Raw genomic sequence first — 17,096 nt, forward strand, 5'->3', positions numbered from 1 at the left:
ACGTTGAAATCCCAGCCGGGCTCGGGTGGAGGGGTGCGGGGGGACACGCGCGGGGCTGTCCGGGTGGAGCCCCGCGGGGGGGCTTGGTGTAGACGGCGCACGTGGGTCAAAGGGGCCACTGGTGGCTACGCAAGGGGTCACCAAGAGGGAATGACAATAAGAGCTACGTTTTGTTGTTGTTTTGTTCGAATTGGGTAAAATACAATGAAACAATTCAGTATTTCGAGAGCCGCAATGTAGAAATACGAGACCGGCGGTGATCCTTCGTGCACAAGGTCACGGAGCGGCCCGCAGATTGTCGAGCCCTGGCAGTGGCGAGCGTGGGGCATGCAAGGGGGGGTGGGGGGTGCCTTGGCCCCCCTGGTGGCCAAAGCTACGAGTTGGGGGCCTCCTTAAAATCCACTGTTAGATGTTTTCAACAGCAGCGTAGAGAACAACAACACTGGATTAAAACGCGGCTTAAAACGTTTTTCGTGGTAATACTTTCATTTACGTTACACGTGTTATTTGAATTTAATTAGAGCGCTAACGTGTTTGGCGACCGTGCGAGACAAAATCGAATATTGTCGCACCAATAACCCCCTGAGCTGAGAGTGGAGCTGCCATGTCACTGGTGGGTCGGGCAGTGGTTCTTCACTGATTTTCAGACAGGGTGCCACTTTCACACAGATAAGACATCGTCAGTGTGAGGGCCGCCACACATTTGAAACCGTTGGGGTTTGACAGCAACGTGATGATGGGGGGGTGTTTTCCCATGCTGTGTATTGTCGGGCCCGCACTATGAAGAACACTCATAATAAAGGTGTTTTGGTTAGATCGCGTTATTATAAACGTGTCGCAACCTTCCACCACCTGACACGACCAATCAGTTAAAAATGTGTCACGTTAACAAAACGCCAATTAGTTATTTCTTCAGCCCACCAGTGTGTTTGAAGAATGAATCCACAACATTTAGAATTTGAGCACGACGAGTAATTACATCCAGCATCTTCAGGCGATTTGCCAGAATAGTGAAACCATCCACCTGCTTCCGATAGCCGTGTTGGGTGGTGGAGGGTTGCGACACAATCATAATAACGCGATCTAACCCAAAAACCTTTATTATGAATAATACTGGTCGCGAAAGCCTACGTGTTAAAATGAAGAACACTGTCAGGTAGGGGATCATCCAGCAAGGGGAAGAATGAGGGTAAGGGTAGCGACTATACACGGGCACTTGAGTTATACATGCAAGTTACTTTATAGGCGAGCAAATATGTATCAAGAGTATAATATCATAAAATGCTGGTATTGCATGCGGAGCTCTATAAGTAACCTCTGATGCCCCTATGGTTTGGAATTATCTTCCAACAGCCGTCCGTTTGATGTCGATTCCCTGGCCTTGTTCAAATCCGGGCTCAAATCCACGTTTTTCTCTGGTTACGACTGCCTGCCTGCCTGCCTCTATGTGTACAGAGGTTATACTTAGATCGTGATTTCAAATTATGTTGTACTGTACGAGACGTGTTGTCACGCACCTGCCTCACAATGGGGTTCTTGAGTAGGCTCCATTAACAATGCCTAATAAATTTTGATTTAAAGCTTTCGTGTCTGCAGTAATTCACATTCTTAGCTCTTTCGGTAAAGTCACGTTGAAGGGAAACAATAAAATAATAAAATATATAAAACAATAAAAATTCTCACGACGTTTCGACCATAACACAAACGGTCGTCATCAGGTGCGTCGGTTTGCATCAATTTATTTGTAAACGGTGTATTTATTTATTTATAATTTTAAAAAACGTTTGCGCCACGCGCAGCGATTTGGCAGTTTATTTAGAAGGGCGAGTCCATCTATGTTCTGAAAAGAGGAGGGGGGAGACGAAAAATTAATGTATGCTGTCTGAAAGCCACTGTAAGCGTGAACAATCAATTAAGACCTGAAATGGTCTATCAAATCCTTCCAATGATTGCTAAGCCAGAATCCATATGCTCGGTTGAAATTGTCTCTGTGCTTGTATATGTGGATAGCCTCATGAACGTTTGTGTTATGGTCGAAACGTTGTAAGAATTTTATTGTTTTATATATATTTTATTGTTTTATTGTTTCCCTTCAACGTGACTTTACCGAAAGAGCTAAATGCCTAATAAGGATAAATATACATGTAGCAGCCGACGTTTTGGGCAATGGCCCTTTCTCAAAAGCCATTGCCCGGAACGTCGTCTATAGTAATAATTTTTCCTCTAAAGGCGGTATTATTGATAAAAGTCTTCAGTTTTTGTTATTTGTGCTTGTTTACCGCTGACAACGCATTTTCATCAAATAATTTCCCGTATTTCTGTTGCTTTTGTTTGTAGCTGCTGATGATGACTTTACTTTGAGCAGTGCTGGATTAAGCTAGTGCGGGCCCTAGTGGCATATGTTATAAAGGGGCTCTAAATAAAAAAAACACGTAAATATTAAAACACATTTTTTTTACTTGCATAGTAAAGTAATTGTATTTTTTTTATTTGCTATACAGCCAGATGAAACTAAAAATCGCTAACTTTAAACACCCAGTCGTTCATAAAAAGTTGAAGGCAGTGTAGTACTATAGTTTTCGAGCAAGTGTAGAATCACTGAACCGGAATTGGTAGCTTGAAAGCATTTAGCGCGGGGCCCTTGAAATTGCGGGGCCCGTATATGTAGTAGCTACTACTACTACATATGTAGTAGCTATATGTGAATGAAAAAATACATATGCAAATGACAAAAATACAATATGTAGTAGTATGTAGCTACTTTTGCTACTGGGGTAATCCGGCACTGACTCTGAAGCTGAGTGGTCGCGTTGCCACCAGCTCAGCGTCTGCTGCCCACTGGCGCTGTCCGTCAGTGCTGCCACCTACTGACGATTGACGATCACGATTTCGCATGGCCAAAGAAGATGAACGTATCCCAGATTCTAATTAGAGTGCCCCGTATACGTTAAACAGCATTCAGTTCGTCAGCCTATATTGATTTGAGATCTCATGAACCCGACTGTCGATGAGATATAGAAGATTTAAACCGGCCCAGAGTGCATTTGCTTAAAACGCGGCTTTATTCAAACCTGGACTGCTGATGATGCACTGAATGTTGAAACGACGGTCCAGAGACCAGTGGCGAATCGAAGGGAGGTCGGGGTGTTAACCCTCGTCCCTCCACCTTGAGACACCCAATAAAAAATATATTTTATTGATAGTTACCAGGGTAACTGCGATTTAACGAAGGACCCTGAGGTTTGTTTGAAAAGGTCCGACGTTTTAGGACCGCCTCCCTCCTTCCCCTGAGTTTGGAAGTTTCGAGATCCCCCTGTGGTATTGCTTGCGTTGAACCAACGCTGATGAAATGATTCACTCAGAGGGGGGCCCGTGGATTAATTGGCTTGTGTGTAAAACAAACAACACACACTTTGACGTGCTTTATGTGCAGAGATAGATGTGTGGAGCGGGCGGATCGTCGCGTTGTCGTTCATCGTGAAGGTTTTATTGGGGTTAGATCGCGTATAAATGCGTCGTTAAACCCGTCACCACCCGACACACTTAGTAAGATTTGTTGCCACGTAAACAAAAACATGCCGATTAGTTACTAGTACAGCACACCGGTTGTGTGTTGGAGAGTAAGCCCACAACATGGCTGTGTAGGGTGGCGGCGGGTTTAACGACACATCTAACACCCCCCCCTCACCTTTATTATGGGCAATATTGGTCACGAAAGACTACGCGTTAAACTTTTAATTTTGACTTAAAACTGTTGTGACGGCAGGAATTCATATTCTTTGGTTCTTTAGGTAAAGTGACGTAGATATAAAAAATAAAAGTAAATAAAATAAAAACTACGACGTTTCGATCACAACACAAGCGATCGTCTTCATGAGGAAAAAAGACGATCGCTTGTGTTGTGATCGAAACGTCGTGGTTATTATTTTATTTACTTTTATTATTATTATATTTTTTTATATCTACGTGACTTTACCGAAAGAACCAAAGAACATGCGTTAAACGTTGTTGTCCCATACTCTTTGGTTCTTTCGGTAAAGTCACATAGGTAAGAAAAATTTAACAAAATAAAAATAATATCACGACGTTTTGATCGCAATTTTTTCCACTGCTGGATTATTTTTCCCGCCTGTGGACGACCGCTTGTGTTGCGATCGAAACGTCGTGATATTATTTTTTATTTTGTTAAAAATTTCCACCTACGTGACTTTACCGAAAGAATCAAGAATGTCATAATCTTGGTTCTTTCGGTAAAGTCACGTAGAAGGGAAATAATAAAAAAAAATATAAAACAATATTGTTTCCCTTCTACGTGACTTTACCGAAAGAACCAAGAATATGAATCCCTGCAGTCACGAAAGCTTTAAATAAAATTTTGTTGTCGTTTAAACATTTTGGCGCCATCGCAGCTTCACCTCACCCCCACCCCTCAAACCCCCCACCCCCGCCCCTCAAACACCCCCTCCCTCCCCGTCTCGCGAGCGGTGACGTCGCGCGCCTCGTGACGTCACGCGCCGCCGCCATCTTCTCGAGTACGGCAGCGGCGGCTCGGACGGTGAACGGCGACGTTGGCGAAGCGGCAGCGGCGGCCACCACCACCACCACGGACTTCCTTTGGGACAAGCACACGGGCGTTGCGGCGCACAAGGTGAGCGGCCGCTGAGGTTACTCCCGAGGACCCGTAGACGACGGCCTGTCGTGCGCCGATGCCTTTAATTCAATGCGGAGGAGGAGGGGAGATTTTATTTATATAAAAAACCCCCAGAGACGTCGCAGCCCTTAAAACTCAAAGATGGCGGCGGTTGGAGCGGGAGGGATCTCCTCGCCCTGCTCTCTCCTCTTCCGCCAACCGAAAATCAAAATGTTAAATTCTTAAACCTCAATGGAAACATTGTTTTTTTGTATAAGCCATTAAATAAAGCGGCTCGTCGCTCTGGGTTTTTTTTTTAGCATGCGAGCGAAGGTGGGGGTGGCGGAGTTGGCAAGGCTGCCGCTCCCCGTTTAAACCGCGGTTGTTGTAGTAAGGAGGGGGGGAGGGAGGATTGGTGCTGTGATGGAGCCGTTGTGGGGCGGCCGCGGTCAGCCACCGTGCCGCGGTCGATACCGCTGCTGGGTGAAGGCCCTCGCCACGGCATCCTCCCCTCACCCTCAGCCATGTCCCGCTAATAGTGGGGTTTACGTTGTGGCCGTGTTGTTCAGCGCGCCATCGCACACGACAAGTCTTTTCGGGAGGGAGTGGCGATGGCCGTGGTTGATGTGATAATTACGGCTCGATGGTGGTGATAATGAGGTTCGCAAGTAAGGTTGTTGTTGTTGTTGGTGTGAATGGTGGTGGTTGTAATTCGTAATTGTCCGTTGGTAGAGGAGCGAGGCTCACAACTGCCAATGGTGGTCTCGCTGCCAAAAACAGCACTGCTCGTGCATCTGCCAATCATCTCGGCCATTAATTTCATAACACTTTGGTCGCGTGGCCTCGAGGTGCACCTAGCCTGACACAAGCACCGTGTTGACGTCGCGCGTCCATTAATTGGGGGCAAATATGGCAGTGGATTGTTGGGGGCGGGGGGTATGAAAAGGAAGCACTGCGAGCTGTTATGTAACTCGGGAAACTTATCTCGCTCAGTAAAAACAACGTAATTATGTAGGTTGGCCCGTGAAGTCAATGGTACACTGAAGTTCTCGAATATTCCATTGCCTTGTCGGTGTCATTGTGCTGGGTTACATGTGGCACGATAACCACAACATGCGAAACTTAATTTAACACGTAGGCTTTCGCGACCAATATCCATGATAGAGGGTTTTTTTGGCTTATGTCGCTTAATTATAAATGGGTGTGGGCGGGTTTAACAACACATTTACAAGATGTAACCCAAAACACCCTCTATTATACCAAACTTGCAATGCTGGTGTCGGGGGGAGTTTTGTTTTAAATACCCCACTTTTGTATGCCGCCATTTGCCCACGTGGTGCTTGTGGGCAAAGCCGCACACTGGGAATATTGAGAAAAATGTAAAGCCGAATTGTGGGTTGATGCAACCCATCATAATCATCTTCCTGGGGTCGATAAAGTGAATGCCACTTTGTGGGAATTAAACTGGTTGTCTGATGGAGATGTTGCTTCTCATAAATGTGAAATTTGCTGAATTCCAGATGTCGGCGTACATTAATTAGTATGACATGCTAATTTGAGCGGGGAAGCACATTAAATTTACTTCCAAGGGATTTTTTTCTATGGTTAGTGGGAACCGTACTAGTTCAGTGTGGACATGTCTGAACATTGATAGGATCTGATATCACTTCTACACTTAAAATCAAAATTATCCACACACTTCTGCCATAGTAGTCTCCACTTTACTGGCATCACTTTGCCTCACCTGCAGCCGTGAAATGTTCATTATTGCTCATCTCAACAGCAAACTATAACTGCTTTCCCAGCCATTCTAAGGGCCCTACTTTAAATTGCATGCATGATAGAACTGTTTTGGCATGTCAAACCTTGATTCATACCTCGGGTATCAAATGTATTCGCAGCTTGCGGTTTCCCAATGAGAACATGTTCTGAATAGCATCGTGGTCAAGCTACAGGACAGTTGGCCCTTTTCACCTCTTCTGGTCTGTGCAGTTATATGCTGATCAGCGTTGCCCATATCTCCATCCTTTAATTTTTTTTAACATTGCTTATACATATGCATTCAAGTCTACTCATCGGCCATATACAACCTTATGCAAGAACTCCTAATGGTTTTCTTTTTTAAATTACATTTTCACTGACACGATCATTTCACCACCTTCGTGGAGCTATGAGTGGCATACAACTGCTTTTGAATAACATGCTGCATTAAAGGCAGTTGTTCTTTACACAGTTTTACACTAACTTGTGATTTATGATGTAACTAAATGCAAGGGTATCTTAAAGTCTCTACTAGATGCCACGTCAGGACCCCTGTTTTTATTGCAAGATCACATGCTTCTGATTACGAGGCTTTCCTTTGATAATCCTGCGTAATAGACCTTGCCACCACTCATTGAAACTAAAGTAATACCGGAATGAAAAACTGTTTTTCTTTTACCTTGGAAAGTTGTACTTGTACATTCCACTAATTTCCAAAAGTTGTACGCTTAAAAAAAACTGTTCCAATACACTGTAAATACAGATGATGCATTAACGATGTCCTCGTGCGCACAAACGTGTCGCATGGTGCTCGTTTCTGTTTGCATCCCTGAGCCAGTGCTGGACAATATAAATCCAGTGTACATTCGTGTGTGGCAGTCTTCTTCATCAGTTAAGAAATGTTGATTTCATTGGTACCATAGGCCAGTCTTCATCACTTTAGCCACTTTTTTCAAATTTTCTTGCTGTGGTTTTTTTCTCACACCTGATTATGATTGCTTGTGTTGCAATCGAAACGTCGTAATACTTTTATTGTTTTATTTTCCTTCTACGTGACTTCACCGAAAGAACCAAGAATACAGTCTTCAGTGAAGCAGTGTTGATTTTATAGGTACCAATAGGCCAGTCTTCATCAGTGAAGCAGTGTTGATTTCATAGGTACCATTTGCTTGCTGATCCCTGGCAGGTTGCGCTCTGGTGAACACTTGACAAGCGATGTGGAATGTGGGCTGTGTATATGGCTAATGATGTGTGTTTTTTATTTGTTTCAGATGCCTCACCCGAAAAGGTTTCGGTCATCGGACCGAGACAGCAGGGACAGTTACAGATACAGAGACGATTACAGCAGCCGCAAGAGGCATCGGAAGAAATCCAGTAGCAGGGAGCATTCTCCAAGACGCAATCGTCATGACAGCTGCTACACAAAATCGCAGCGATCTTTCAGGTAAAACATTTTGCCGTCTTGACCAGTTTGTGTAGCAACTTTCACAATTTCCCACAAAGTCCTAATATAGTGGCGATTGTATGAATGTTGTGTTCTCCAGTCACGTTCCTTTTCGTAAACGTTGGTGCTGGGTGATCCTGCAGGAATGTTATGTTATACCATGTTTCTATCATGGGCGATTATTTTATTGGTGGTTTCCATTTGGACGCCTGAAGCAGTAAACATTTGTCATTACCCGAATGTTCATACGTCATCTGCTCTTGACTTCCTCCGGGTGACTGTTTATCTAAGTGACACAATTATTATTCTCTTTCAGCTATGTTCGTTCATGCGAGCAGAGAATGTATGACGACAGATACTACGCTGACTACAGAGGAGACTACGTAAGGGATAGAGGGGATGGTTTCTACGAAGAGGCCTTCAATTTACCTCCTCAGTCATTCGATTATCGTCACCGCTCTCGTGATTACGATCACGACGAGAGCTACCGCAGCAGCCGGCGACGGCTGAGGAGGAGAAGACATCGCACACGCTCGTACAGTCGCTCCTCCTCGGTGAGTACTTTCTCGAACCGTCTTTGGTATGTTCAATGTTAGATGCTCGCTTTGTTCAGGTAGCATGCCTTAACAGATATATTTTTTTGCACGAGGGTCCAGTCGATGTGAGTTCGACTGCTTGTTCTCTTGTTACAGACACGAACACAATTAAAAAGCGAAACTAGTGTGTTTTTTTTAATATATAGATTTGATGAAGAGGGATGTTCTTAATTTCCACTGTGGCCTTCAAGTGTGCAGCTCATGGTGGCTTTGCCTTTTATTTTAGTCACATTTAATGACATCGAAATAGTCGGGCGAAATGTATTTGTTTGCTCTTAAAGTATTGGCAAAATTATGCTTTTGATCAAATCACCTTAGAATGTGCCCGATCTCATGAGATCTTGGAAGCAAAACCAGGTATTAGCCTAAATAATGCTTGGATGGGTGACCACCATGCATGACAGGTTGTTACACGATGTGGGGCTCAATAGTGGGCAGAGTAGGGTGGTGCAGCATAACCAATTGTTGCACTATACTTCTGTTGCCATATCAATGCTCAGGCCTTCAACATGCATTGACCAACATGGTGAAGTATGGTCAAATAACTTATATTGACCGCACAGTCGGAGAAGGCCCTCATCCTTCATTGGATTGGCAACTTTAGGGCTGTATATGTACACTGAAATGTACTTTGCTACAATTGCTTTTTGTGAATGAACCCTTAATTAGAAAACAAAACTAGAAGTACATTTTAAGACATTTAGTTATCTTGTCTGTTTTGGTAAATTTTGTTATTTGAAAAATTCGTAATTTTTTGTAACTTCTAAATTTGTAAGGTAAAATTACTTGTATATGTGGACTTTGCACCCTTACTCAGTTTTCATAACTACTTTATCCATATTCAACTATAAATTTGCAGTACATTCCATACTAAGGCTTTCACGATCAATATTATTCATAATTGGTTTCTTTTGCGTTCAGTCGGGTAGGTATATGTCAAATAGATCTATAACTCTGAACCACCTGCCAAAGAGTCAGTCAGTTGATGTTGTTTTTCAACAACCAGCCATGTTGAAAAGGAAAGCAACAATTTGACAGCTGTATACGATGATGGTTCAGTCGATAATTACAACCAGCATCATTAGTTGTCACTTGAGAGCTTAGCATTTGCAAAACAAAACTTTGTAGGCACATTTGCACGTGTGACAACGCGATTTGTTTGACTTTGTCAGGTGGTGGAGGGAATAGCTCTAATTGAGATGCCTGCAAGATGTAACTCAACAGAACCCAATTGATAAAATTATAGTAGTTAACATGTTCGATTATGCAATGGCCACTTATGGTGTGTAATAAAAACTGGCCATTTCAGGTTGAAAGCTTTTAAGGCAGTGGTTCGCAACCCATAGTTCGGGGGTGGCACAGGCTGGTTGAGTAGATATACCGTACAGGAAAAACTACTAATTCATTGTTTAATGGGCCACTACTTCCTACGCTCAACCGAGTGTTATAAACTCTATGCATTGAAGAGGGACATCCCAACAGCCAGTGTCACTTTATTTTTTTGACTTTGGAACAACATCCGCAGCATCTTGGCCAAAACTGCCTCCTGGCAATAACGGGTACAAAGGTGCCTCCTTTCAAAATATCAAAGCTACGATCCAATAATGGTTTTGTGTTTTATTTTAAGCTAGGGTGGTGGACAATAAAGGGATGCTTATTGTTGAATCCAAAGGAAAGTAAGTGGTGAGCTTGGGCAGGACACACGTCGCTAAAAGTAATGATGGCCAATGGTTGAGACCGCCACTGGAGTGGGCAGTCGAAGGAGGGATCGTGCCCACTTGCACTTTGATCAGTGTTTGACAAACGTACACTGCCAACGTTGAGAACCACTGCTTTAAGGAATTTCTGCCTTTTTGAAATTTTAATTCGTTCCACACGGACCTTAAGCAATTCAATTTGGTTCATACAAATGTTTTATACTTATTAACAAGCAATCCTAGGTTTTGGCATAAATCATTAAACAGCTTTGAATAAAACAAACTGAGATAAGGGTGTTTTATGTAGTATAACTATTAACAAAATACACTTTCTTTAATCAATTATTTGTTTTTATTTGATTTTACACTTATACAATTTTTGCAATATGGAAGATCTTGGTTAATGATTGTGATTTATTTCACTGTTCTGTTAATTGTAAGCACGTGAGGTATGTAATGGTGTATGGAATAGTGATGTTTCTTCACATGTGCCTTGCAATATCCTTATTGTTACATCCCATGTACCATATGACATCGAATGATTGGCAAACCGGAAACTCGCGGGCTACCCACCCTTGAAAATGTGCTTTGATGCCAACACCGGGCCGTACGTGCTGCCGATTGTGTGGCCTCGGGAATGGGTTGGATGTTGCACGGCCTGGTTCAGCGGAGCAAGCAGAGCACCAGGAGGGCAAAGAGTGTGGAAGATGATGAAGATGGCCATCTGATCTATCGGATCGGCGACTGGCTACAAGCGAGATGTACAGCGTTTTTCGTAACATTTAGTGCTCTTTAGTTGCATAATGATCCCAATGTACAAAAAAGTTGTTGTCTTCTGTCTTTAAATATGCTGTTAAAGTTAATATGCTATGTGCTATCTGGTAGATAAATTAAGCTTGATTATATAAGCGACAATAGGAATGCAATGTCCAATACACTTATCAATCAGAGCCATTCCATGTCAACTTGACTACAGGTCCACACCTGAACATCTGAGATTTAAAAAAATGCATATTCATGAAAATATTAACATGCCCATTATTTTAGGTTCCTTTGACAAAAATTACCAAGATATTAAAATTATTTAATGGGATTTTTTTTATTACACCCTCACGACAATGGGCATATCACATCAATGCCACATTGATTTTTATTACTCATGAGTGATGAACTTGGATATGTAATAACTTCCTTTAACAACCCATTACCCCTTATTAATACTAGTTCACTGCATCAAGGTACGGTAGTTGCTGGATATAAGCGCACCTTAGAGAAGCAGCACAGCTCTGATGTATAAAACATCCTTACACTTGGGGGGGGAGGCAAAGGGAAACTTCTGATACAAGCACACTTCTGATGTAAGCACATCCGACTTTGCTCTCAAAGGGCGTGCTTATATCCAGCATCCACTGTAGTTGACATTTTTTCATAGTTTTATGTAGTTGCATGAAATGATGGGAAGGTTGTTGGCTTGTATCAAATGCATGACATGACAACACATTTGCACATATTGGCCAAATGTGCACAGTGTAGTGAGCAATCTTATTCGATTAACAGATTACGGTTGGCTGGAACCTTGCTAATGTTTGCAATTTTTACAGTATTTGTTATTTATCGAAAGAGAAAATCAAGCATAAAATAAGTTATGTCATGCTTTTTGCAGATTATTTGATGTGAAACATTAAATACTTTTTTTTTTTAGATGAGATCATCAGTACCTTAGGTGAGGGTACCTTTGGAAAAGTGGTCCATTGCATCGATCATGACCGGTAAGCCTGTCTATATATATAAAATGGAAATTGGTGAATGTGTGTTCAAAATGTTTAGCATACTTCCCGACATGCAGCAAACTTGAAATTTGCCATGTGGGTACTTTCCAGACTGTAAACCATTCAAAAATTATAAAAATAGACTTTTGTATTTTTTTTTGGGGGGGGGGGGCGCAATAATGCATATATTTTGCACGGCAAGTGAGTGGTGACGTCACATTTGTCATGTCACCCGCGCATCTGGAAGCGTAACGCAGTGTGCCTGCTGACGTCACACATCCCCCCCAACCCTCCGTGAGTAAAGTGCCATACAAATGTGTTGCAGGCCTAAGGCGTTCTTCGCGCAGCATTGCTTTATTGTTTCAGTCGTTTACTGCCGTACGCACCCTGAAAGTTGTCTGCAGCAACCACGTGTATGTGTACCTATGGACGTGCGCGCGTATATGTGTGGGGGGAGTGGTAGTGTCGTGGTTAACGTGCTGCGCTACAAACCTGGCGACCCGAGTTCGATTCCCGCTCACGGCCACCACCGGTGATGATTATTTGAACCGGTCCTGGCCTGGGCCTCTCCTAGGTCGACTCCGCCTCAAACAAGTATCTGGTGTGTGTGAACATCGCCACTGGGGAGACGAAGGTGGCCGGGCGTGGTGAATCCAAGTCCCGGGCGAAACTGGGTAGTAAAGCTAGTCTTGAATAACCAAGAACTTTGTTGTATTTTGCACTGGAGTAAGAGTATGCCATATTGCTTGGTTGTGGTCTGTGTTTTGTATTACAGGGGGAAAGCAAAAATTGCACTTAAAATAATAAAAAATGTAGACAAATACAGAGAAGCTGCACGGCTGGAGATCAATGTTTTGGAGAAAATCAATGAGAAGGATCCACGAAATAAATAGTAAGTGATTCATTTACGTTTCATATGAAGGTTTGAAAATATATTTTTTATGTGCCTTTTTAAAATGTGAAAGCACAAGTGCTGAACTATTTCAATGCAAATAAGCATTCAGATATTTTGTAACGTTTTAGTTTTTCAAAACTTGCCGTCTTTTTTGTTGCCAAACACTTCTGAAAGCGGAATCCTTTTGTGTGCTTGTAGTCTGTGCGTACAGATGTACGACTGGTTTGACTACCATGGGCACATGTGCATTGCTTTTGAGCTGCTCGGCCTGAGTACATTTGATTTCCTCAAGGAGAACAACTACCTGCCATACCCACTGCACCAAGTCAGGCTCATGGCCTACCAACTCTGCTACGCCATCAAATGTAAATAAATGAGCGTTCGTGCTTTGAGGCAAACACAAGTGTTATTTGTTTGTCAACACGAGGTTGCTTTGATTTGTATTGTTTTATGTAATCTGTGAGGAAGTATTGACTTTCTGAACATAGAAACACTTACCAAAGGTGCTGAAAAACATGTAGTGAACTGGATGTTTATATAGTTATGAGGGCATTGTGATAGTGTAGAAATGAACATTTTGGTTGAGTGCTAAATTACCCAACTTGAGTGGTAAATTCCATTTTGCCAATCTACACTGGTAGATGATTTGTTGGTCATATCTTGTGAAGTTGCTCTGTAAATGTGAACGAGATTAGTAACATTGAGCACCATTTTGAGTATGGGGGGACAGATTTTAAAAAATGATATATTGATACAAAAGTTTGCAAAATACTAATGTGTTCTTTGCCTTCGCAGTTTTACACGACAACAAATTGACCCACACAGACCTGAAGCCTGAAAACATTCTGTTTGTGGATTCAGAATATGACATCAAATACAACCCACAAAAGGTATGTATGTTAAGCAGTTGTGCATTTGTTAAGGTTAAACATAAGAGTGCGAGCACCTTTTATACAGTAAAACACTTGTTAGTCGGTGCTGAGTAATGTAGGGCCATTAATGGGTAATTGAAGACATGGATAACGAGAAACATGACAACCCTTCAACAAAATGATTACAGCATGGCAGATGCATATAAAACTGCTGAACATCGGTCTAACCACATTTATCGTTTTGCACTTTGAGACATTAACATCATGGGTGTATTACATATGTAAGTTCATGAAATGAGTTTGGCGTGTGCATTTTTGAAACATACACTTATTTGAATGTGTTTTATATTTACAGAAACGTGATGAGAGAACTGTGAGAAATGCAGACATTCGGGTGGTGGACTTTGGAAGTGCAACCTTTGATTATGAACATCACAGCACTATTGTGTCAACAAGACATTACAGAGCGCCAGAGGTCCTCTTGGGTGAGTTCAGTTGCCCAGTAAATATTTTATGTCAACATTGATTATTGTAGTGCACAAAACTCTTATCTCGCTGATTCAATTGTGCATTTTAATGAAGGTCTGTTCATGAAGTACATGTTATTTTGTCTTTTATTAACAGAGCTTGGATGGTCGCAGCCTTGTGATGTATGGAGCATTGGATGCATTGTTTTTGAGTTCTATTTGGGGTTCACCTTGTTCCAGGTGCGACACAAATACAATTACACGTTGCATATGAGTGTGGCCTGTGTGTCTACATGCATTGCAATACCTTGTGAATTTATCTTATTCTGCAGACTCATGACAACAGAGAGCACTTGGCCATGATGGAGAGGACCTTGGGTCTGATTCCTTCTCGCATGGTCAGAAGGACCAGGTAATTTTCTTCACCACTTTGATCACGTGTAGTTTGTGGAAAACGCGCAAGCATCGCATGTGCGATGCATATTACCGTGTTAATATGAGATGACCGTGTTCTTAGAAATGTTTGTTAGTAATGGTAAAAAAAAAAAGCCACAAGTCATAATAGCACCTTTTTGTAGACTAGCATTTGATACGATTCAAACAAAATTATAGCTTGATCACATCAAATTATTAGATGTTAATTAACCGTATGTACTGCAAATTGTTTAGAGTTGTGGAGACATCACTAGCTGTCACCTAATGTTTTACCCGAGAATGCAATACATCCTGGGACTCGGTTGGAAGTGAGTTTTCATTTCTAATACTTGGAACAAAATTTGTGCTATATTGACTGTAATGACTGTTACTACAGGAAGCAGAAGTACTTCCACCATGGTCATCTGGATTGGGATGAAAGCAGTTCTGCTGGAAAATATGTGCGGGAAAATTGCAAACCACTGAGGGTAAGTCTATTTAGACTTTGATTAACATTTCAATTACGAACATGTTTTAAACCAGTGAATACAAATAAACATTTCTATAACCATGGGAAATTGTATAGCTTTATGTAATTGAAAAGTATGATTTTAGTTATAACATTTGTGAAGTGGGATACACGTTTACAAGAGATGATCTTTTTTCCCTTTTGGTTGTCATAAAATTAATGTGTTTTTAATACTAATAGGGTTTTCCCCCTTTTTTCTGGCAACAAAACTGAAACCTTTTTACAAGGATTCATGTCTGCATTAACCACTATACCTGCAGTCAAAATGCAAACGAAAAACATAGTATGATAATATATGCATTGTCCTTGAAACTGATTGGTCCACACCAAGGGATGGCTTTCTTTTGAGCCTCGACCCAATTGGTGCTCGACCAGATGACGCCAAAAGGCGTTATTCATACGTTTTTCATATAGCTGTTGGCACTGTTTGAAAAAAACACTACTCAAAATCAGATGGTGGTTAGTTCAAGGGGTACAACTGAGAGTCATACCTCTTTTAAATACAATAATTGCAATATTGTGTCAACTTGGTAGTGGTTGTCCAATGGAGACACTTGCCCCCTATCCTGGGATTTTGTAATTTTTACCGTTTGCATCCGAGAAGTTTTTTGTCATTGGGTGGCAAGGTTGTGTGGAAGGGTAATTGTGCCTTGGCAACAGCCCCCCCTGGATTTTATTCCAGACTCTGGAACCTTTTTGTGGAGTTCATATTCTCCTCTCCCCCTGTTCTGCAGGGGTTTCCCTCCCATTGCTAAACTAAACACTAACTGGTATTGGCCATTCATCATAATGCTGAAAAATGTGCAAATTATCCAATTGCGATTGCATTTTGCGATGGTGGCACCTACTGTAAAGGCTGGGCAGGACTCTCCTGAAAAAGGTTTGAGACAGGTTTTTCTTAGGTAAATAAGCATAATTATAAAACAATGTTACTTTGAGTGTAGATATTGACTTGATAAACCTAACAATCCTAGTTGAAGGCCCTTGGCTTGATGGATGTTTTTTTGTGCATTGAAAGAGCAGATGGGCTTTTTATTTTGTCACCCACACAATGCTGTACAACATTGCATTTTGTGTTTTTTAAAATATAATCCTAACTAAAACGGCAATGTTATTTAACGGGTTTGTCTCTTCTATTCCCGCAGAGGTACGTAGTGTGCGATGATGCCCAGCACCACCAGCTCTTCGACCTGATTGAGAAGATGCTGCAGTATGAGCCGTCAAAGCGCATCACGCTGGGGGAAGCTCTTAAGCACCCTTTTTTTGACCTGCTCGCACAGGATCAGCGCTCAGCTGTGCGGCGAGACACTCCGAGAGACCTGAGCAGATGATGTGAAGCCACAACTCGCTAATGGACACCCACACCTTGTCACACAGGCAATCGAGGGTTACAAGTGTGGCCCATTTTTATGGGAATTCCTGACAGTAACATGTTTTGTCTTTTACATGATGGTGCTTGGTCTGGTTAGATGGATTACCTTCCTTGTTTCTGTATTTTGCATCAGTGTTATGTCACAAAATAGCCTTTGCTGCTGGGTTTTTTTTGCCCCAGATTCCGTTATTTAGCCGGTGACAAAGCTATTTTTAACACTGCTTTTGCCATTATATTTATTCAAGATATGAAATGCCAGTTCAGATGTTTTTTCCGATCATGTAAATAACATACTGACTAGCTTAATTACGTTTGGGTAAAAATATCTTTTTTTACTTAAATATAAAAGAACCCAGCAATAATTGGTGTAAGTTCAGAAGATACATGTAATTTTTTTGTTATCTACAAATTTAGGCTGGAGGAGCTGAGTTATTTATGTGTGCCTTGTTGGGCCATTTATATGTCATTCTCATACTTTAAATGTGAGCTCTGCACATATGTACTTTTATATTAAACGCAGATATACAGTTTCTGTTTTATTGGTGGCTTCTTGTCATACTTTTCATATATAGCAGTGGCTGAGGCTAATAGACAATATTCTTAAAAATCATGAACAAATGCATGAACCTGGCATATTGTTGAAAACCAGG

At 41.8% G+C, this 17,096-nt stretch overlaps 1 protein-coding gene across 2 annotated transcripts; it reads left to right on the forward strand.

Annotated features, from left to right (window-relative positions):
* The first annotated feature begins 4,487 nt into the window (after positions 1–4,487).
* CLK2 (CDC like kinase 2) lies at positions 4,488–16,976 on the forward strand. Of its 2 annotated transcripts, XM_032953913.2 has the most exons (13): positions 4,488–4,648; positions 7,663–7,835; positions 8,152–8,389; positions 10,796–10,889; positions 11,831–11,897; positions 12,673–12,789; positions 12,991–13,157; positions 13,588–13,682; positions 14,020–14,149; positions 14,289–14,371; positions 14,464–14,543; positions 14,943–15,033; positions 16,220–16,976. In XM_032953913.2, the coding sequence occupies exons 2-13, from the start codon at positions 7,663–7,665 to the stop codon at positions 16,403–16,405; spliced, it is 1,521 nt and encodes a 506-aa protein (XP_032809804.1). In that variant the 5' UTR covers positions 4,488–4,648; the 3' UTR covers positions 16,406–16,976. The 2 variants fall into 2 exon arrangements, with proteins under 2 accessions (XP_032809804.1, XP_032809805.1); XM_032953914.2 differs by lacking the exons at positions 4,488–4,648; positions 7,663–7,835; positions 10,796–10,889 and having other exon boundaries at positions 8,317–8,389.
* Positions 16,977–17,096: the final 120 nt, after the last annotated feature.

Source organism: Petromyzon marinus, chromosome 13, assembly GCF_048934315.1.
Source record: "Petromyzon marinus isolate PM22_M1 ecotype Great Lakes invasive population chromosome 13, UKy_Petmar_22M1.pri1.0, whole genome shotgun sequence".
Taxonomy (NCBI): Eukaryota; Metazoa; Chordata; class Hyperoartia; order Petromyzontiformes; family Petromyzontidae; genus Petromyzon; species Petromyzon marinus.